The sequence below is a fragment of the Salvelinus sp. IW2-2015 genome, linkage group LG6.1 (genome assembly GCF_002910315.2).
Source record: "Salvelinus sp. IW2-2015 linkage group LG6.1, ASM291031v2, whole genome shotgun sequence".
In the NCBI taxonomy this organism is placed as follows: domain Eukaryota; kingdom Metazoa; phylum Chordata; class Actinopteri; order Salmoniformes; family Salmonidae; genus Salvelinus; species Salvelinus sp. IW2-2015.
In genome coordinates, this window is record NC_036845.1 from 10,718,394 (window position 1) to 10,742,439 (window position 24,046).

At 43.5% G+C, this 24,046-nt stretch overlaps 1 protein-coding gene across 1 annotated transcript; it reads right to left on the reverse strand.

The window, feature by feature from the left end:
- Positions 1-820: 820 nt before the first annotated feature.
- sh3bp5b (SH3-domain binding protein 5b (BTK-associated)) lies at positions 821-7,371 on the reverse strand. The gene is made up of 6 exons (XM_023988489.2): positions 7,210-7,371; positions 6,861-6,991; positions 5,833-5,875; positions 5,307-5,526; positions 3,479-3,775; positions 821-2,961 (listed from the first exon to the last, which is right to left on the reverse strand). Exons 1-6 carry the CDS (start codon positions 7,231-7,233, stop codon positions 2,756-2,758), a joined length of 921 nt encoding a protein of 306 aa, XP_023844257.2. The 5' UTR covers positions 7,234-7,371; the 3' UTR covers positions 821-2,755.
- Positions 7,372-24,046: the final 16,675 nt, after the last annotated feature.

Below are 24,046 nucleotides of genomic sequence, written 5' to 3' on the forward strand. Positions count from 1 at the left end.
AGCAGCTGGTCACAACCTCTAAGATGAATCACAGGGCAGAGAGACAAACTACCAGGCCTGAGGGAGGGATCTRGAGAGGTAGAGGAGAAACAGAAGTGCAGTAAAGAGAGGGAGAGAACAAAACAATTGTTTAGGTGAAAGGCAGGAATTTAACCTCAGAGGCAGATTTGACAACTGACAAATACTAAGTCAAGTGTCTGACAAACAAGAGGAAAGCAAATATGACGAGAAATCTGAAAACCAGTTCAACTTTTRTTATTGTGAACAAGATCCTAGTTCTATGCTGCCTTGCCACCAAAGGTCTTCACTTGGCTTAGYCGTGGCTCATGTCAAACCTGCTAACATTCTGAATCCTGTCGCCCTACAGTCTGCAGCACACGGCTTATACATCAATGGGGAATCCCAGCACAGATGAGTGGTACTTTTCTACTGTGGTTAATCATGTTAAGGTTTGCCAATGAGGAGCCAGGGTGATGTAAACAACTCGCAAGAAAGCAATGATCTGATAGTCTATTGCAACAACAACAAAAACAATCTGCAGCGAATAGACCAAGAAAATATCAGTATAGCCCAGTTAGTCAGAATGGCGACAGGCTAGTCAATTACTGTATAGGGTTCTGACAGACATCTACAATTATTTTACATGTTTTTATAGAATAACTTTTAAATCTCTGCCTGGGATTTGGGTCAATGGGTCACTTACCAAATAAGATCTTGAGTTTGGTTGACCGAAGAATTTCAGGCTAGTGAGTGGGAAAAAGACAAAACGTTAGTTGATCTACATTGCAGTTAGATCTTAAGAAAATGAACAAAGGCTTACTGCAGTGAACATCACTTTTAATGGATTATTTTCAGAAAACAGGCACATAAACTGTGGAGACACAATGGAAAGTTACTCTAACATAACAAGACCCACTGGAAGAAAACGGCTATGACAGGGACTGTTCATGGTTATATCCTTATATCCTTATATTCCACAGTGAAGAGTGACAGAGATAAACATCGATACAACATTACATTTGTACACGTACAGTACATACATAGACTGGAGCGGTCACAATAACAAATAGACTGCATACTCTTGTGCAATAGCTTGCTTTTCTCATAACTCAGTGACCAAATACCTTTCCCATGTGGCCATGGAGCATAAGGAGACCAGGAGAGGAAGCCAATTTAACACTATTTGAGACAGACGACTAGACCTCAAACATCTGACAGTCTACTGTGTGCCACTTTAGCCAATATGGATCTACAACTTACAGTAGCTGATACTGTCCACCAGAAATCAACACTCAATTATTCTGTCAGTTTCCACAAAAGACCTCATCATTCTTCACCATCATCAGTTTCATTCGGTCATCCAGTTTCACTTTCTCCTCTATTGGTCCAAGACAAAACCATCCTCAGATTCTGAGAATTACCTGGCTGGCCTTTTCATTCCGTTACAGGGAACTCTGTGAAAGTGTCCATGGGCAGATATTGTTCTGTCCTTGCGCTATTGCTCAGTTCTTAGTGTTACCGTCCGTGGGTGGACGTTGTCCCTCAGTACGGGGCCATTGGGGATGCCATGACAGGGAGATGGATGGAAGGAGGGCTAGGGGGTTGACAGAGTCTGGAGGCCCATTTCCCTGGCACCACATCAGTGTGGCACCGATGAACCACAGGATGGAGGGAGCCAGGAGGAAGAGGGGAGGGTATATCTACTGTAGCCTCACCCCACACAATTATTCTACTCTTGGAATCTAGATTCCAAGTCCAGCTTTATGATACTGTCGGCGAGATGGATTCACAGTTAGATCACTGGGAAATGAGTTGTGTAATAGAATACAGTTCTTTTAAGTCCAATTCTGAAGACCCCTATTGGACAAATGCACGGGCAGTCCGAAGAGATGCCAGCCAGGGGCTGGTAGTGTGTGTTTGGTCTCAGTTGCCATAGGTTCTATATACCGTGCACATGATTACGTAATWGTGAGAGTATTCAAAAATCAACTATCTGTGAGAGGATATAGCAGAGTAATATTACAAGTCATGAGGGTTATTCACAAAACTTGAACTCCGTAAATGTACTTGTTCCTTTTTAAGAAATCCTGACTTTAAATCCTGGCCTCATGCATGTTCTTCATTTACAAAAGCATAACACAGATTTCTGTCAATTTATGTGTATTTTACTATTTTCTGTATTGGTTAAACAGGTGGCACATTCACTGTGACATCAAGTTTTATAAATAACCCCCATTTCTAATAGTCAAAGCTAGGAGTGCATTCTTTCATTTACAAACAGAATCACATCTTGTCTGGAAGTGCAGCTCCCTCTCAGGGAGAATATCACAGTAAAAAAACAACACTGTTTGTCCSWTTTCCCCTCATATACCATGGGCCCCCACCCGTAGGACGTTAGCCAGCACTGTCCTTAATGTGTGTGGAGTACAGTAGGGAATTATGGGAAGCCAATCTGACTGAGGAAGCTATGGGTGGGAGGTCAAAAGGTGAAAGGTCCTTTCTATAGGAAGTGGTGGTTTCATGACATCACCAACCCTGGGTTGGGTCTTAAGTCTCTTCATCATCATGATCCATAGGAACTGTATATACACTGACCATTTAGTTCATAGTATCGCATACTGAGCCACTTTCTGTTCACTTAGCCAGTATTAGTTCATGGGGTAGAATGGAATGTGTGTGTGTGTGGTTACTGGCAATACAGCATGTTGGCACACAAAGCCGGTGATGGGGTTAGCTTGTGGATTAGCTTTCTACTTCACACCCCGTTGATCAGGACCACAGTTTGGGTGGGGGTCTGGGAACGGCTTTGACGTTCGCGCTTGGTGTTGTCGTTGCGCGAGCGTCGAAGAGACAGAAAGCTGAGGCGGACCTCCAGGCCCGTGGTCTTGTTGGTCTTGACGGTGGTCCTGTTGTTGTTTACAGTATTGTCCAGCTCACCCTCCGCTCCCTCTGCTCGGTCACCTGAAACACACAGAGAGGTATGCTGTGTGAGCCTGGTGATCGAGATAGATAAAGTATATTGGGAGTCCCCCCCCCCGAAACAACTCACGTAAACAGTCATGAATATCCTTTGTGTGTAGGAAGCCCTGCACACACACCCGTAGACTGTCATAACCGAGTCTTTTTCTAAAAGTTCCCACTGTGTTACCCTTTCTCACTGGTCCAAAACTTTCTGCAGGCTCTTAGGGACCCAGTGGAGATTAGGATGTATCCCCCAGCAGGTCTGCTAACCTATGCCTCTGCACCTGCTCTGGTCTAAGCACTAGGCTAGCTGTCACTATGACTAATAGGTCTCTCATCTGGCTCAGGTGCAAGTCAGACAGGAAGCAGAAGACGATATGTCTTACTGAAAATAAACACACACACCATCAATCTCTCTTTTTCACTTGTTTGCATATTTAAACACTATCTCATACAGTATGCAAACACAATCTCTAAACCTAGCTCTCCTTTTTTACTTTTTTGGCCGCACACACACCTCTCTCCAGGTCACACTCAGGTGATGACGCCCCGCTACACTCGCTGCGTGGTCCCAGGACAGGTGAGATAAAGCCAAAGTCAGACAGCGAGACTGGGCTGGGAAGGTCCAGACTGCAGGGGCGTGAGGAGGGAGCAGGGGAAGAGGAGCTGGCAAAGGGGCAGGGCGAGGGCAGGTCCTGGGGGCTGTTGGGGGAGTGAGAGGAGGAGCCCAGGCTGCAGGTGGAGCGGGTCTCTGAGTCCTCCTCTGACATGGCACTGCTGCTGCAGGTCTCATCCTCAAACGACTCGGACGTCACTGCAGTGACCAAGAGAGGGGAAGAGTGGTTGAAATGTAACAAGCCTTTACTGTACAACTGAGGAGTGTACATGCAGAGCATCAATGTGGCATCCACAAAATAAAAAAATACAGAGAGAGTAGGAAGAAAATGCAAACAAGGGAGACAGACGCGGGTAGAAGGGGGAGACAGACGGTGGGTAGAAGGGGAGACAGACGGTGGGTAGAAGGGGAGACAGACGGTGGGTAGAAGGGGGAGACAGGACGGTGGGTAGAAGGGGGAGACAGACGGTGGGAGAAGGGGAAACAGACGTGTAGAGAGGGAACAGACGGTGGTAGAAGAGGGAACGACTGCCTTGAAATACTGCAGACACATACTTTACACTGAAAGAGAGAGTGCAAAGACACAGTACTTCAAGACTAATATGAGATCCATTTTCTGTGTTGGGGTCAAAGTCCTCAAATTCCAACATGGATGGCAAATGAAGGAATGTTTTAATGACCTTGAACTATGGGCAATCGCTGATTCTTTTGTTTACTGCCATTGGACAGTTTGAAACAGACACACTTTATATCTACTAAAAGACAAATCACCAACTGTAGCATATTGCTGTTTATGTGGGTTAACGCGCAACAGCAATAACCTTAGCCAATGGCGGCGGAGTGGGTCAGCCAGCAGTAGGGCTCTGAGGTTGCCATGGAAACATCAGCCCATAATGCAGCACAATGGGAAGTGGATCAGTGAGTGACACGCACTGCTCTGAACATCCACTCTTTTCATCTGACTACAGTTGAGCCTCATCACACTGTGTATCTTCAGCACTTAACTGATTCGGGATCAGCTGTCATTACTCAAGTCCTAACCTTAACCATAGGAGCTTAAACAGTAAAGCTGTCTCTAGGCTAGTTGTTATTAAGGCATGCATGGAATTTGGGTGCCATGAATGATGCCATGAAGGAAAGACCAAAACCATTTCCTTCAGCATAAAGAGTTAAGTATCTCCTTCAAATGAAGCATTGTGATTCCAATGACCTTTGTTAAGTTGTCATATCATGGGATCTTCTGCAAAGTCAATACAGGCATTTAAGTTAAACAGGAATTTCCTTTGAAAGAAAATTGAATGAACAGACTTCTTTCAAAGAGCACATTTAGCATGTATTGTACAGTATTTAGACACCACCGCAGGGCAATAAAGTCAACTCCAAACATTCTGTGCGCCTATAATGTTCCAACTCTAGGAAAACATTCCAAGAAAACAGGCAACCCTCTCAGGAGCCGGACACAATCTTCATGACTTTTCTTCGAAAACATCAAGACCTCCCTGCACAATGTCAATAATGACGTTTTCTAGGAATTCCTACGAAGGTTTCGAAGAACAAGTCAGAAGGAGTCAACAGGGTGTTTATGTGCTGTACCCAACTACTAGTGAAAAGTAGGCAAGGCTGGCTGTTTAGCACCACTATGTAGGACAGCTGATCCAAGAACAGTTTCTGCAGTTTTCAAGCGCAGAAATGAAATGACCAGAACATCATGCACTGTAAGTGTACTCACTGGAGATGCCATCCGACTCCATCTTGAAGCTGGCAATGTCATCCACGGCAACACTGTCGCCATCGGCTCCCACGCCCCGCCCCCGGGGGCCCATGGCCGAGTTGCGTCGGCGTTTGTGGATCTCGTCTGAGATCATCTCCAGGTTTCTCAGAGCCGTCTTGTACCCTTCTTTAGCCTGGCTCAGCTTGGCCTGCAACTCATCCACGTTCTTCTTTAGGTGCTACAGACGGACAGAAAGGGAGTCATTGTTAGCATTAGCTTGCTATACACAGTTAAGTACACACACACACATACACACACACGCAAAGGCAGAAGAAGAAACCATCATTGCCATAAATGGTTTAGACCTGAGATGACATGGCAATATGTTCAAGGTCACAGTTTATTGACCTAGGTCACATTAGTAAAGATCTAACCACAGAGCAGAGTCCACAATAACAAGACAGTAAGACTCCTTAAATCTAAAAGACCTTTAAAAAGGCTGATAAAGGCAGGCAAATTACAGTGTAGTGTAGTGCACACATACCTCAAGCTGTAGGTAGTACTTTGCCTTCAACTCAAAGTAAGGTCTGCGAGAGGGAGGAGGGGAAAAAGAGGGAAGGAGAAAGATTAGTGGCGGTGACAACTCGGAATAGCTCTGTGCATATCACCAAGGCAACGGGGTGCGATATAGAGCTATCACATTAGATGAGCTAACTGTGGAGAAAGGATTACACCGAGAGCTGAGGCAACACAGAGCAAGACAGGCTCAGTCCCAACACTAAAACAAACTCTCTTCTCATCTTCATGACACTTAATAGGTAAGAGGACTGGCTAGGTTTCAACCATACTGATTACACATATCAAGTACATGATCTGTGGTCATGACGGAAAGGAGACAAGGGAGCTTTTTAAGGCTTTATGGATTCACAACAGCCTCCGTCTCTCAGTCACAGCGGGGAAACATTAGAGCCCCCCTACTCTACACCTTACACTCCCTCCCCAAAACAGACCTCCAGTCTATAGAGTTTTGTTAAAACCTGACAGCATATACTAACCAGCACACCACCACATTGTCTCTCTTTGTGGTGCTCGGAATAAAAACAGCCACTACTTCATCATCAAAGGTCGAAAATGACTCATGCAACCCACAGGAGGTTGGTGGCACCTTAATTGGGAAGGACAGGCTCGTGTTAATGTCTGGAGCAGAATCAGTGGAATGGTATAAAAATACATTAAAAGCATGGTGCCATTCCATTAGTTTCTTTCCAGACATCATTATGAGCCGTCCTCCCCTCAGCAGCCTCCACTGTTGCACGCACATTTACCTTTTGCAGATTTATATTCATTTCTTTTGTTCATTGACCTTTTTCAAGCTACTGAAAAATCTACGCCATTAAAGATCAATGTCTTGGAAAAGGTCACTGTCGACAAATAAACATGGATGTGTGAATTTGTGAGTCGCAGACCATTTGGTAATTGACGCAGTGGTCGTATCAGATTCACTTTGACTTCTCAGTCTTTTAATTACAGTGCGGTTGGGTTTGGGTCGCAATACAGTCATATGGGACTCACTTGGACTTGTTGATGGTGCGTTTGAGTTTCTTCTCCAGCTGTTTCATGCRGCCCATGGCTGCCGTGTACTTGGCTGCTGTCTCCTTGTGCACCAGCTCACTCCGCGTCTTTGTATGCTCCGCTTCCATCACCTGCAACAGCCAATCAGAACTCAGTCTGGCAGCTACACAGAAATGTGACAACGTGACTTCCTAACTTGCGAAGCATCAATTTCCATCCACATTATGCCTTTAACCTTTGAATAGTAACATTCAGGTGTCAAATGTAGGTTTGACAGACAGTCATGTTGCACTAATGCAATTCGCAGCACCCCATTCCCTCCTCCCCCTCCATGCAGTACGGTACTCACCCTCTGGGTGGCATGGTTGAGCATCTCCTGCCAGGCTGAGTCAAACTGCCTGGTGTCCTCCTCCAGGAGCCTCTGCTCTGCCAGGGCGATGGTCTCCTTGGCCGCACGCAGCACCTCCGTGGCCCTCTGGAAGTCCTGGGTGGCTCTCTGGGCCTCCAGCTGAGCCTGGGCAAATGGTAGAGCGACAACATGTCAGATATGCACTGAGATCAGCCACAGAACCAGACCTTCACTGGGTCTCCTTCAGAATCATCTGCACAACAGATGGGATGAGACCCTACCAGACATACTTCATGACTGGGTCTCTAGCTGGGCCTGKGCAACGGGTAGMGTGACAGCCMGCCAGAYGGGCACCKSAAGAGRYCATGACACTCTGYCGCCAGCCAAGTTCTCTGTCATCATAAAATATTATGTGGGCCATGTCTGGCCATAKGKGTTGAACCCCTGCYCCTACTGGCAGCWGGCCAATGCCCATACTAGGCCAAATCCTTGATCTGTACACCTCAAGAGAACTCTTTCCCCTCGCAGGAAATTAACGATGGGCTCTTTAGTCAAGAAATGACTATATCCAGTGTCTCTATATAACTACAATGTAAGCACTTCTCCTCATAAAATGCTGTTTTTAAAAACAAGAGACACACAAAACCTTCAGCTCAAACATTGAAATAAACCAAATCAGCTGTTGAGTCAGCATGGAAAATAGCAACTAGGCGAAATAACAAACAGGCCACCGAAGGTCCTTGTGACTGACTATGGAAACTCACCAAACTGTCTTGGAGATAAGATGTTCCTAACATCAAAAGGACTAATTTCGGCGAAAACACAGAAAGGTCATGACGTATGGTTGTCTGTGTGTGGGTCTGTCTGTATGTGGGTCTGTCTGTGTGAGTGGGTCTGTCTGTGTGTGGGTGTGTAACAAGGCTCCACCTCTTGTTTTCCTATTGGTATCTATTGGTTCTATCAGTAACATCCAGCTTTGTTTTAAAACATCTCTCCCTACCCACTCTGAATGTTCTGTTCTGAGGTCAACCAAAACATCGTAGACTGCTGCCAGAGAGAACATACAAGTATTACCCCTTTACTCTCGGTGCATATTTTAGCCCAACCGGGTCACTTAGTAACAGATAAACTCCAAAACAGTTCCCTCATCCGGCCTCTGTTACGGTAAGGTACAGTACAAATCGGAAGCTTAGACTTCTTGTTTGTGTTGCCATAGCTGCAAAGCTAATCCTTTTCTCATTTATCCACTTTTCCTCTCTAATCTGTCAGTCATAGCAACTGACAGAAACCCCCTGTTGCTAGCGCTAATACCCTAAGCCCCTCTCTGCTCTGTGGGTACTAGTAAAGCGTCAACTCAAGACTTTGCCCCAAACCCACCAATAGCGTGTCTAGGGAAGGTAATTTACTGTATCTGTGTGGGCACGAGTGTGTGTGCACGTGTGTACATTTCCTGTAGAGGTTAAATATCATTCCAACGTTTTACAGTAAGGAGGATAAAACATTACTGATCTGCCAAAAACGAAAAATCCCAACTGAACTATTGTTCAGTTAAAGTAGTCTGCTAGTTTGGGAGGAAGTGAAGGTAGATATACACTGACATGTCTCCTTGGCTGCAAGCAACTTATGAATAAGTCACAGCAGAGAAAAATTCCAACAGGATCTCATGTGACTAGAGATTCCTCTGACCTAATTTAAGTTAGGAACACATTGAGTCACCGCAATGAAAACAAACTTCAATKAAGTGATCATTATTTCCTGCTCTCCTATGACCTATGGAGCAGTATGTGGTATACTTCAAGACCCTACTACACAAGGATCTGCAAGCCAAGATATTCCTTTTTTTTTTAGACAACAACATCACATTACCTTCTATGGTAATTTGATTAGCCTTCCAAATGCCAACTCAGCACGAACTAAACAACCTCTGCCTTGTGGTGATCACACAACCCATTCACAGACCTTCTCATGACATGGATGGGCATGTCGTGCACATAGAGAGTTGGGTCCAACCACATGCTAACCAAAGTCTATCACTTCACTGTATGGACGAGTCATGAGTTTGAATGCCTAGGAATTAAACCGGGGCCTCTCTTTCACCAAATGGTTTGGCATGTTGTTCACAAGACTTACAACCTACGCATGCTCTCATTCGGACAACTTTCTCCCTCGCTCCGTAAGCACATTCAGTGATCTACTTTAAAATCCCTCTGCATCATTGTTTTCCCACTAAACCCAACAAGCAGACTACATGCTGAGAAAACATGTCCCACTCCCAGGAACACCCTATGTGCATCCAGCGTTGTCCACTTCATCTAATGCAGAAGGAATCATCTCAGGAGAAAGGATTATTCACCAGACGATAAAGTCTAATGGCTGACTCAGTTCATAGAAATAATACTGCATTGAAGCATAATACTGTACAGCACGATGTTCTTTGGGCATCTATCGCTGTCTTTAATTTACTACAGCAGGAATCACTCCTAGATAGCAGGCTATTCGTAAGGAAGGCAACAGGACTAGTCTGCAGACTGGCAGATACAGAGGCTATTTAGTGGCACACTAACAGTGCATTCGTAAAGTATTCAGACCCCTTCCCTTTTTCCAAGAAATGTTACGTTACTGCCTTATTCTAAAATGGATTAAATACATGTTTCCCCTCATCAATCTACACATAATACCTCATGTTAAAGCAAAAAAGTTTTTTTTGAAATGTTTACAAATGTATTAAACATTTTAAAAATACTTATTTGCATAAGTATTCAGTCCCTTTGCTATGAGACTTGAAATTGAGCTCAGGTGCATCCTGTTTCCATTGATCATCCTTAAGGTGTTTCTACAACTTGATCGGAGTCCACCTGTGGTAAATTAAATWGAATGGACATGATTTGTAAAGGCACACACGTGTCTATATAAGGTCCCACAGTTGACAGTGCATGTCAGAGCAAAAACCAAGCCATGAGGTCGAACTAATTGTCCGTAGAGCTAGCTGCCCGGCCAAACTGAGCAATTGGGAGAGAAGGGCCTTGGTCAGAGAGGTGACCAAGAACTCGATGGTCACTCTGACAGAGCTCTAGAGTTCCTCTGTGGAGATTGGAGAACCTTCCAGAAGGACAACCATCTCAGCAGCACTCCACCAAGGCCTTTATGGTAGAGTGGCCAGACGGAAGCCACTCCTCAGTAAAAGGCACATGACAGCCCGCTTGGAGTTTGACAAAAGGCACCTAAAGACTCTCAGACCATGAAAAACAAGATTCTCTGGTCTGATGAAACCAACTCTTTGGACTGAATGCCAAGCGTCACGTCTGGAGGAAACCTGGCACCATCCCTACGGTGAAGCATGGTGGTGGCAGCATTATGTTGTGGGGATGTTTTTCAGCGGCAGGGACTGGGAGACCAGTCAGGATCGAGGGAAAGATGAATGGAGCAAAGTACAGAGAGATCCTTGATGAAAACCTGCTCCAGAGTGCTCAGGACCTCAGGCTGGGGCGAAGGTTCACCTTCCAACAGGACAATGACCCTAAGCACAACAGCCAAGACAACACAGGAGTGGCTTCGAACAAGTCTCTGAATGTCCTGACTGACCCAGCCAGAGCCTGGACTGAACATGATCAAATATCTCTGGAGAGACCTGAAAAGAGCTGTGCAGCAACGCTCCCCATCCAACCTGACAGAGCTTGAGTGGATCTGCAGAGAAGAATGGGAGAAATTCCCAAATATATCCCCAAAGGTGCTTCAAACAAAGTATTGAGTAAATGGTCTAAATACTTAGGTAGATGTGATATTAGTTTTTTATTTTTAATACATTTGCAAAATGTTCAAAAATCAGTTTTTGCTTTGTCATTATGGTATTGTGTATAGATGGATGGGGGGGGGAATTTAATACATATAAAATAAGGCTGTAACGTACAAAATGTGGAAAAAGTCAAGGGATCTGAATAACTTTTCAAATGCACTGTATAAATATACACTGCTCAAAAAATAAAGGGAACACTAAAATAACACATCCTAGATCGAATGAATGAAATATTTCTTATTAAATCTTTTTTCTTTACATAGTTGAATGTGCTGACAACAAAATCACACAAAAATGATCAATGGAAATCAAATTTATCAACCCATGGAGGTCTGGATTTGGAGTCACACTCAAAATTAAAGTGGAAAACCACACTACAGGCTGATCCAACTTTGATGTAATGTCTTAAAACAAGTCAAATGAGGCTTATAGTGTGTGTGGCCTCCAAATCAAATCAAATCAAGTTTATTTTATAAGCCCTTCGTAACAAGCTGATATCTCAAAGTGCTGTCAGAACCCAGCCTAAAACCCAAACAGCAAGCAATGCAGGTGTAGAAGCACGTGGCTAGGAAAAACTCCCTAGAAAGGCCAAAACCTAGGAAGAAACCTAGAGAGGAACAGGCTATGAGGGGTGGCCAGTCCTCTTCTGGCTGTGCCGGGTGGAGATTATAACAGAACTATGCCAAGATGTTCAAATATTCATAAAGTGACAAGCATGGTCAAATAATAATCATGAATAATTTTCAGTTGGCTTTCATAGCCGATCATTAGAGTTGAAAATAGCAGGTCTGGACAGGTGGCGGTTCCATACCGCAGGCAGAACAGTCCACGTGCCTGTATGACCTCCCTACAACGCCTGGCATGCTCCTGATGACGGTGGCGGATGGCTCCTGAGGGATCTCCTCCCAGACCTGACTAAAGCATCCGCCAACTCCTGGACAGTCTGGGTGCAACGTGGCGTTGTGGATGGAGCGAGACATGATGTCCCAGATGTGCTCAATTGGATTCAGGTTTGGGGAACGGGCGGGCAGTCCATAGCATCAATGCCCTTCCCCTTGCAGAAACTGCTGACACGACTCCAGCCACATGAGGTCTAGCATTGTCTTTCATTAGAGAAACCCAGGCCAACCGCACCAGCATATGGTCTCACAAGGGTCTGAGGTCTCATCTCGGTACCTAATGGCAGTCAGGCTACCTCTGCGAGCACATGGAGGGCTGTGTGGCCCCCCAAAGAAATGCCACCCACACCATGACTGACCACCACCAAACCGGTCATGCTGGAGGTGTTGCAGGCAGCAGAACGTTCTCCACGGCGTCTCCAGACTCTGTCACGTGCTCAGTGTGAACCTGCTTTCATCTGTGAAGAGCACAGGGCGCCAGTGGCGAATTGCCAATCTTGGTGTTCTCTCTGCCAAATTGCCAACGTCCTGCACGTGGTTGGGTCTGTAAGCAAACCCCCACCTGTGGACGTCGGCCCTCATACCACCCTTCATGGAGTCTGTTTCTGACCGTTTGAGCAGAACACATGCACATTTGTGGCCTGCTAGAGGTCATTTTGCAGGCTCTGGCAGTGCTCTCCTGCTCAAAGGCGGAGGTAGCGGTCCTGCTGCTGGGTTGTTGCCCTCCTACGCTCCTCCACGTCTCCTGATGTACTGGCCTGTCTCCTGGTAGCGCCTCCATGCTCTGGGACACTACGCTGACAGACACAGCAAACCTTCTTGCCACAAGCTCGCATTGATGTGCCATCCTGGATGAGCTGCACTACCTGAGCCACTTGTGTGGGTTTTAGACTCCGTCTCATGCTACCACTAGAGTGAAAGCACCGCAGCATTCAAAAGTGACCAAAACATCAGCCAGAAGCATAGGAACTGAGAAGTGGTCTGTGGTCACCACCTGCAGAACCACTCCTTTATTGGGGGTGTCTTGCTATTGCCTATAATTTCCACCTGTTGTCTATTTCATTTCACAACAGCATGTGAAATTTATTGTCAATCAGTGTTGCTTCCTAAGTGGACAGTTTGATTTCACAGAAGTGTGATTGACTTGGAGTTACATTCTGTTGTTTAAGTGTTCCCTTTATTTTTTTGAGCAGTGTATAAGTACATGTATTTAGTAGTGTTCTGTTCCTACWSTATACTGCAGATGAACAGAATTCCAACAGAGACTTCTCACAGCAGGCATGTTGCTGTACACCTGCTCCACTATAAATGATTGGCAACCCAGCCCTTCTCCTTAATCCATCTCTCCTCTGCCTACTCCTCTCCCCCATCACCAGTTCAGTCCTGCTGCCACCGTTATCCATCATTCTATTATTTTCAGTTTACTCATCCCATCTTTACCCTTCATTTTCAACTGCACAGTGATGGTGTAAATTATATATWTTTTTWAATAAAAACTGTCCAGCCAACATCAAGACTAGAGCATCATTTCTCAGCCACCTTTCAAAGCTGGGCCTCTCAGGAAACTCATAACCGGAGGGAAGAGGGAGAGATAGATGGATTATTAGGGAGGAGGGGAGGTGGAGGGGAGAGGAGGCATTAGTCTATTTAATCAGCACATTCCAATGATGCTGTTGTTATTCACTGTCCTCTCCAAGGACTGTAAAGGACTGTGGTTTCAAACTTTCCACCGGTGTAAATTTGGCTTCTATAAGGACGTAATACCACATCAGCTCTGCATTTCCGCTGCAGTTTCTGTCTATATAAATAGATCATAAGGTCTACTACTTCTCTCCATCACACAGATACTTCATAGGTCCTTGTAACAGGAATTTCCAGGTGATCAAAAAGGAGAGCAGACATTGATCAAATCAATCCGGTTTATTACAAGTTGCATCAGGGAGACACCTCCAGAATAGGAGCAGAGAAAATGTCTAACTATATTAATCACACAGCACCCAATGTTCTGTAAACACCAGGGGGGGCTTGTAGGAAGTAACAACATCAGATGCTACAGAATCACACAGCACCCAATGTTCCGTAAACACCAGGGGGGGGGCTTGTAGGAAGTCACAACATCGGATGCTACAGAATCAGCATAGCATCCAATGTTCTGTAACACCAGGGGGGGATATGTAGGAAGTCACAACATTGGATGCTACAATCACACAGCACCCAATGTTCTATAAACACCAGGGGGGAGGCCGTTGTAAGGAAGTCACACATCGGATGCTACAGAATCACACAGTGTCAAGATACTTATCAGTGTGTCCTCGAATCTGTCTGGACTCAAACTGACACAACATTCAACATTTGGCAGACATTTGATAGTGGTCAAAAGGTAAGATCATCAGTAATAGTTACATCAGGATAATGATAGAGTACGGCGCCAAACTACTTCATCTAAATATGGTGGTACTTAAACATTCATGGTTAACTCCTTTTTCCTTCCCAAGGGAATGCTTCTGTCTGTGTCCCCGCACATACAATCTACTGCAGCCTCATCTCACATACAATCATGTTTATTACATATCAATCCATATCCACAGTAACTCAAATACCGAAAATAATGAATCAAATCATTTCCCATTACAGCCCTACTCATATTTTAAATCAAACAAGCACCAACGCGTTCACACTCAACCGTAAGTAAGTAGAAACTTCATAATCAGACCACGCTTTCTCTTTGGGCATAAGAGAATCAGATCCCGCTCTACACAGCCTTTAAATTATTCAGAGCTTGCGCTCTTCGGAGCCCGACAGAGTATTCATTTGGTTAACCGGCACATGTTCAGATAAACATCTCTTTGCTACATATTCACACTTGCCTCCATGGCTGCACGCATGTTAGAGAAGCTTTGAAATATAAAGCACTCCTATAATCTTCACGGCATACATTTGACAAGATGTGCCAAGACTTCAAAGACCGAGAGTTTCAGCTAAACATTTCTCAGCAGGCTATCAACATGGAGAAGTATCAGCCTTCAAAGAGAACACAGACACAGCTATTTTCCCGAGAATTAACTGATTTAATCTATCTCCTCAGTTAAGCAGGGCAAGTAATCTTGGTGTAAGGAGTGAAAGGGGCTTTTCATATTGGAGGTCATAGTAAACGTGGTGTGTGTGTGTGTGTGTGTGTGTGTGTGTGGTGTGTGTGTGTGGTGTGTGTGTGGTGGGTGTGTGTGTGTGTGTGTGTGTGTGTGTGTGTGTGTGTGTGTGTGTGTGTGGTGTGTGTGGAGAGAAGAAGGCTGACCACCTGTTACTCGAGTGCAGCAAGGAGCCAGGGTAAGTTGCTGGCTAGCATTAAACTTGTCTTATAAAAAACAATCAATCTTAACATAATCACTAGTTAACTACACATGATTGATGATATTACTAGTTTAACTAGTTGTCCTGCATTGCAAATAATCAATGTAGTGCCTGTAAATGTATCATCGAATCACAGCCTACTTCGCCAAACGGGTGTTGATTTAACAAGCGCATTCGCGAGAATAGCACTGTCGTTGCACCAATGTACCTAACCATAAACATCAATGCCTTTCTTAAAATCAAAACACAAGTATATTTTTTTAAGCCTGCATATTTAGTTAAAAGAAATTCATGTAAGCAGGCAATATTAACTAGGGAAATTGTGTCACTTCTCTTGCGTTCTGTGCAAGCAGAGTCAGGGTATTGTCACGATCGTGTGGAGGAGAGACGGACCAAGGCGCAGCGGGATATGAATACATCTTTTATTAGAACGACGAAGATGAACACGAAACGAAACACTTATACAAACGTGAAGCTACAAACGAAAGTGCACACACAAGCTACTTACGTTCAAAATAGACAATTACCCACAAACACCTAAAGCCTATGGCTACCTTAAATATGGCTCCCAATCAGAGACAACAATAACCAGCTGTCTCTGATTGAGAACCAAATCAGGCAACCATAGACTTTCCTAAACACCTACACTCAACCATAGACATACCTAGACACATACACTCAACACAAACCCATACACTACAACCAACACCCCCTATACCATATAATCACCCAAAACACACACATACCCCATGTCACACCCTGACCTAACTAAAATAATAAAGAAAACAAATAATACTAAGGCCAGGGCGTGACAGGTATATGCAGCAGTTTGGGTCGTTGCGAACTCTGTGAAGACCATTTCTTCCTAACAAAGACCGTAATTAATTTGCCAGAATTGTACATAATTATGACATTGAAGGTTGTTAAATGTAACAGCAATATTTAGACTTGGGATACCTACCGTTCAATAAAATACGTAACGGTTCCGTATTTCACTGAAAGAATAAACGTTTTGTTTTCTAAATGATAGTTTCCGGATTTGAACATATTAATGACCTAAGGCTCGTATTTCTGTGTGTTTTATTATATTATAATTAATATATGATAATATATAATTTTGCATGATTTAAACCAAATTGAACATGTTTCATTATTTATTTGAGACTACATAGATTTTTATTTATGTATTATATTCAGTTAAAATAAAAGTGTTCATTCAGTACTGTTGTAATTGTCATTATAACAAATATATATATATATATAAATCAGCCAATTAATCTGTATCGGCTTTTTTTGGTCCTCCAATAATCGGCATCGGTGTTGAAAAATCATAATCGGTCGACCTCTACCCATGACCCTCATCTGCTCTGTGCTATAAGCCTGCCAAAACCTCTCTCCACAGGAGAGAAAGAGACAGGCCACAGATGGTCTCTTGACTTTTCAGGATTACAAAATGACACTAACCGTCTTAACCCAATATCCATAACATCAGGGATATACTAGCTGTTCTGTAATAAATGGAACTGAGTTAGTGTGGCGTTAAAGGAGACTGTCTGGGACAAGGTTCCCTACTCTACCACAACCAGTAACTTTCCAGGGCAAGACATGACAACATTCTTCTTGCACTGCAAGAATGCATGTTGGGATTGTAATAAAATGCAATGATTACAGTATGACAAAAACTCAAGACCATATAAATTCCTACAAACTCTCTCCCAGTCCTTTCTTTATCCCAGACACTACGGTGACAGGTTGATGTATTAGAGCCCCCAGCCTCTGACAAAGATGTGCAGGGACCTATAGAATCTCCTTTGTAGCTGTGATCCATCTGCCCTTGACTCAGAGCCAGAGAACAATCCCATACATCAGCTAGAGACAGCTCTCTCCCCCAGTCTGAATCTATTCCAGCTGTACCAAATCCAACCAATCTACTGGATGATCTCCTCCAGGCCTGAAGGATTTTCATTGCTTTCCAGCCAGAAACCACTAARCCCCACATCTGTTCAATCTATGGCCATCATGGAGGTCAGTTCATAACTAATCTCACAGACGTATCCACAGTCTGTCTCCTCTGTTCTGGAACTCAGGCATCTCCCCTCCTCTCTCTCATTATCCGTCTCACCTTCGTTCTTCCCACCTCCAGACGCACTGCGGTTAGATAACTAAGGCAGCCAGGGGCTGAGACGATCTCGACTGTGCATTTCAGCTGCGTGGTAACCACTGTCGGTAACGGACCGTGCAGGAGAGAGCAAGAGGGAGGGGGAGGTAGACTGTGCCCAAACCTTGCACCAGCCACAACACATCACCATCACCATTCTCCTCCTCTCTATTCTTCCACCTTTCCTCCCACTAGCTGCACCTACTCTCTAGACAAGAGGGGGCAGCCGGGGGAAGGGCAATAGGACTTCAATGTTTAATGCTAACCAGGGCTAGGGTCAATTCCGTTTCAATTCCTGTTAGATCAGAAAGTAAACCAAATTCCAATCCCAATTCCAAATTTTGACTGGTCTACTTTTTGTCAAGTCACACTCTTCAAAGCTGAGGTTAACGAGAAGGAAACGATACATATTTTATGAGGTATAAGAAAAACCCTTTTCATCATTTTACACTACCGGTGACTGCAGCAATCGAGGCACTCTGATTCAGCACTTTAAAAATGGGAGCTGTCAAAGAAAGTGCAGGGTACCCAAGCGATCCCTCAGGAAACATACAGTAAAAAACTTTATGGCCGAGTCAAGCCGTCTCTGATCCACTTACAAGCGCAGTCAGCCATTAACTTGACACCTACTACCTCAGGATATACTAGCAAGTCTTCTCAACTTCTAAGGTAAGTGACCATCTATTGTTTTGTTATGCAAAAGCCTGCGTTATGGTCAAGAGCATTTTCCCACAGCGCTGCCACTCCCTGTGTACCTTATCATTAGCCTTCTAAAGCAAATGATAATGTATTGCTCATGTAGGCTACTTCAACAAAACAGAGAGATAGAGAATTTCCACCCCTCTGGGCAAACAATGATTCAAGTTCAACGTTGTGTACATGCTCACCCACTGAAGGAGAATGGAGAGACAGAGGTGGAGATACATTTCAATAGAAGAGGAGGAAGACAGAGGAAGACAGAGGGAAGATAGAGTAAAGAGGAATCGGAAGATAGGGAAAGAGAGGAAGAGTGTTGATGTTGCATAATTGATTCAGGACTGCTGTGTTAAGAAGGGTTCTGCTCCAGTCACCACTGTGAGGTTGATTAACTCAACCATGTTAGAGAGGCAGCCATTTACCGCACCACTGATTCATTTCAACCTCAACCGCTTTGTAATGCTCCCAACCACACCATCGATCGATGAGGCCTGTGATGTGTGTGTGTGTGTGGTGTGTGTTCGTGTGTGAGACCAGTGCCCTAGAATCGCCCTATGCAGTCAGGTCCCACTGACTTCTTGTTGCAGAGCTCAGCATAGTATGACAGACAAGCGAGTATGACAGACAAGCGAGCCCTGCACTTGTTCAAAATTGAGATACCTGCCAACCTAGTCTGCAAATAAGAGCCACGGAGTTAAGTCTCAATCCCTCTTATTGAGTTTGGCACTCTTAGCTTCATACCATTGCTTTCAGTGAAATAACCGGGCCAGTAGATGCAGGGGCGCAACTTTGGTTTTAGAAGTGAGGGGGACATAACCTGGGCATCTGAAGCTCATTTTATGCATTTCTACTAGGGCTGTCACCGACAAAAAAAAGAGTAGAGAGTAGTCTTTTCTTTCGACCAATTGGTTGAAATTTTAAAACGTGTATTTTTCTATATATAGACACACCCTATGTGTTTTAATAAAATCGACTACAGTTGAAGTCTTAAGTTTACATACACCTTAGCCAAATACATTTAAACTCAGTTTTTCACAATTCTTGACATTTAATCCTAGTAAGAATTCCCTGTCTTAGGTCAGTTAGGATCACCACTTTATTTTTAAAATGTGAAATGTCAGAATAATAGTAGAGAGAATTATTTATTTCAGCTTTTATTTCTTTCATCACATTCCCAGTGGGTCAGAAGTTTACATACACTCAATTAGTATTTGGTAGCATTGCCTTTAAATTGTGTAACTTAGGTCAAACGTTTCGGGTAGACTTTCACGAGCTTCCCACAATAAGACTTTGACTTTGAATCTCAAAATCATTGTCTGTGGTTAATCAACATTCTATCTTAATCTAAATGAAAATGATACAAATTTAAAAGTTACTTTTATTGCCATTGCCAACTATGTAAAAATAGCGTACATAAAGCCAACACATAAAAACATTGCAGCCTGCAGGTAGAAAATATCCTGATAAAAATAAATATCCTATAAATCACATTGGCTACACGTGGCCTTTCTGCAACGAACTTGAAACATTGTATCAACTATCAACTGGGTCACCCAGAAACTCATGCTAGCAAACTTGAAACATTGTATAAAATATTCTGGGCCCTCAGAGTTTCCCGCACCAGTGAGCTCAGGACAGACACAGCTGTAGGCCATTTGTGCAAGGGATATGAAGTAATCAGGTATTTTATGACGATTCCACTGGATCAGAGCTTTACATTTTTCACTTTCATGTCAAGTGTTTATCGAAAGGGAACGAGCTGGAAATATTGTTCAAATACTTTGAGGAACTTTTGTCATTCTCAATTGATTCTAAAAACAGACTTTGTATACTTGCTGTTTGAGGTGAAGAATAATTACTGGGAGAAGCTCCACAGCTCATTATAGGAACATTTATGAGCCTATATTTGTGTGCAGGCCAGGTAGATTAGTCCTACTTCTATATGCGTAATCAGGCATCCTTAGTTGACAGGAGTGTTTCAAACAAAAGACGATTAATACATTGACAAAACTCGTAAATGGAATGAAATAAAAACTTGTAGCATAGGTTGTGAGTTCACATATCCACTCCGAAAATAAGAACAATAAATGACTGTAATTAAAATATATTCAATGCATTAACAGAAATTACCGCAAACAAACATTGCAGATTAGAAATTACATGAAATAACGGTAAATGTAGACTACTACTGGCGATATATCTAATGGGGAATTGATAGACACAGCAAACAATGAAGTTATGAAACAATGAATACACACGAAACGGCTGGAGAGAGCGCATTCTGGAGAGAGACGTGCATCTGAGCCACAATCCCCATATTCTTGGACCGTGGCATCCCCGCGGCCTCCACAATGGATTAGTCCACTAAGACCGGCGCAAATCAGACCCGTGTCTCGTGTGCCAATGAAAAAAATAATCTATTTGCAACTGCTCGATTAAAAAATATCTTGGGTTTTCAATACAGACCCATTTTGTCATAAAGTGTTCCATATAAGGCACCCAAACCTTATGAAAGATGCACAGTATACCCTTAATCTTGTAATAAATCAAATCTAGTGATGCATAACTTGACATTTCTGCCATCCATTGTGACATTCTGGGAGGATAACCAACCTTCCAATTAGGGTTGCACATTTTGGGGAATATTCAGGGGTGGAAACTTTCTGTGGGAATTAACGGGAATATATGGGAATTTACGGGTATATATGCAAATTAATATTAATACCATTTAAATGTAATTTTTTTTTGCATTGGATATATTTACCATATCATATGGAGACAGAAACATAAACCTTTTACCTTTTCATAAGTAGACATAATTGCAAATGATTAAATCCTTCCAATAGAAATAAAAAAACAATTTAGTTACGAATTAAACTTTAATTAAATGAGTTGACTCTTCACATGGGATGATTTCACTGAACAACAAAAGGGAATATTGAATGATCCCCAATGATCCATCGCATCTCCCAAAAACGTTTTCAACATACATCTGTAAAATGATAGTCTAGAAACTAAAGCTATGGTTGTCTTCCTCTCAGGCTTCTCCCTGGACCACCTCTTGAACATCAGACTCTGAGGCCTCATCTTCACTGTCACTTTCAAACCTTGTTGAGGATTGCTCGTTGTCAGGCTCAAAAAGGCTCATATTTTCCCAGATGGCAACAAATGTATTGGTCTGTCTGTTGCATGCTTTGGTGTGTGTGTTCCCAAACAAGGACCAGTTGCAACCCGAGGCGGCTGATATTGGTGGGATTTGGAAGATGATGGAGGCAACAGAGGAAAGAGCCTCAGATCCACAAAGTCCTTTCCACCAGGTGGCTGATGAGATATGTTGGCACGACTGCCATATTGCATCTCCATCCCAAAGCCCTTGCCAAGAACCTTGCCCTAATCCAGGCCAAGGTGGCGAGACACGGTAGTGATGATACCATGGGCCTTTTTGATCTCTGCACCAGACAGGATGCTCTTGCCAACATACTTGGGGTCCAACATGTACGCTGCGGCATGTATGGGCTTCAGGCTGAAGTCTTCTCGCTTTTTGATGTATTTCAGAACTGCAGTTTCCTCTGCTTGGAGCAACACTGAAGTAGGCAGGGCAGTACGGATTTCTTCTCTTACTTCTGCAAGCAGAGTCTGAACATCAGACAGGATGGCATTGTCTCCCTCAATCCGTGCAATGGCTACTGCTATAGGTTTCAGGAGTTTCAGGCTGCTTACCACTCTCTCCTAAAATACATCATCCAGGAGGTTCCTCTTGATGTGGCTCCATATCGGCAGACTGTRATATGGCCATTCCTTGGGAAGACTCTGATGACAGCACCACCCCAATGGGTGTTGTTGGGCAGCTTCAATGTAGTGCTCTTATTCTTCTCACTTTGCTTGATGAGGTAGATTGCTGCTATAACTTGATGACCCTTCACATACCTAAACATTTCCTTGGCTCTCTTGTAGAGTGTATCCATTGTTTTCAGTGCGATGATGTCCTTGAGGAGCAGATTTAATGCATGAGCAGCACAGCCAATGGGTGTGATGTGAGGGTAGGACTCCTCCACTTTAGACCAAGCAGCCTTCATGTTCGCAGCATTGTCTGTCACCAGTGCAAATACCTTCTGTGGTCCAAGGTCATTGATGACTGCCTTCAGCTCATCTGCAACGTAGAGACTGGTGTGTCTGTTGTCCCTTGTGTCTGTGTTCTTGTAGAATACTGGTTGAGGGGTGGAGATGATGTAGTTAATTATTCCTTGCCCACGCAAATCTGACCACCCATCAGAGATGATTGCAATTCAGTCTGCTTTCTCTATGAACTCCTTTGTAAGATAAACGTTTTAAAATGATACATGTATGGAAACAGGTGAATTAACACTCCTCAGTTAGCAGGCTCAAACAAGCTAAAACCCACATGGTAGCAAAAACTAACTAGCAGAAATTGTNATGATGTCCTTGAGGAGCAGATTTAATGCATGAGCAGCACAGCCAATGGGTGTGATGTGAGGGTAGGACTCCTCCACTTTAGACCAAGCAGCCTTCATGTTCGCAGCATTGTCTGTCACCAGTGCAAATACCTTCTGTGGTCCAAGGTCATTGATGACTGCCTTCAGCTCATCTGCAACGTAGAGACTGGTGTGTCTGTTGTCCCTTGTGTCTGTGTTCTTGTAGAATACTGGTTGAGGGGTGGAGATGATGTAGTTAATTATTCCTTGCCCACGCAAATCTGACCACCCATCAGAGATGATTGCAATTCAGTCTGCTTTCTCTATGAACTCCTTTGTAAGATAAACGTTTTAAAATGATACATGTATGGAAACAGGTGAATTAACACTCCTCAGTTAGCAGGCTCAAACAAGCTAAAACCCACATGGTAGCAAAAACTAACTAGCAGAAATTGTTAACAAGTTCGAAATTATTTAAACACACTTTGCTGTATGCTACTACTTACTAGTTAACAAAAAATCATGTATGTCATATAAAATATATTCACCCCACCCAGTATTGTAATCAAAACTTACCAGAAAGCATGTAGTCCTTGGCTCAGACAGAGCAGTAGTGTGGGCTCAATAGCATCTCATTAATTTGCAAGATCTTGAGAATCAGCTGTACATGTGATGGAAGAGTGCACTGCACATGTGATGGAAGAATGCACTGTGCATGCAGAGGGTTGCAATTCTATTGAATTGGGGATAGTTTAACCAAAATATGCCACAAGACCTAGAATTGCCTTATGTGTATCCCACAAAAAAAAGTTAACTGTTATAAGCTAACTTTTTGATGAATTTAAGCAAAATTCCCAGGCTTAACTTCCCATGGAAAGATTCMGACCCTTTGCAACCCTACTTCCAATTTATAACAATGCATTTCTTAGCCGCTACAAATGCTAGGTTACACAGTTTCTTCTGATAGCAGTCTCCAGTATCAACATTTCCTAGCAAACAAAAACAGAAACAGGGAGAATCTGTAGACATGCTGAGATAAAAGAACATACTCTTTGCCAGAATTCAGCCAGCCTTCACAAGATCATAACATATGCAAATATGTCCCCTTCTGTGTTTTTCTATATTTCAATGTGGGGGGGGTTATGTCCCCCCCGTCCCCAGTGAAAGTTGCGCCCCTGAGTAGATGTGCGAAAGGTAGACAGAGGAACTCATACAATCCAATATCCTCAAACTTAGAATAACTTCCTTTTTCCATAAGGGAACTTCATTTGTGTTGTCAGGGGCATTAACATAAATCACAACCTCACAAAGCTGCATTCTCCTTAAGAAGCCATATAGAGGTTGCCTGAATGAGAGGAACAAAGCAGAGCCAAGAACACCACAGGGAACAAAATAAAAGAAGAAGTGAAGAACGGTTGGCCTTTAAAAACCTTTTCACGTCTGGTTTGGTCCCAGCGATTCCTCTCTGACTGTTTACAGCTGCAGGGCTCTTATCTAGATGAGCAGGTGG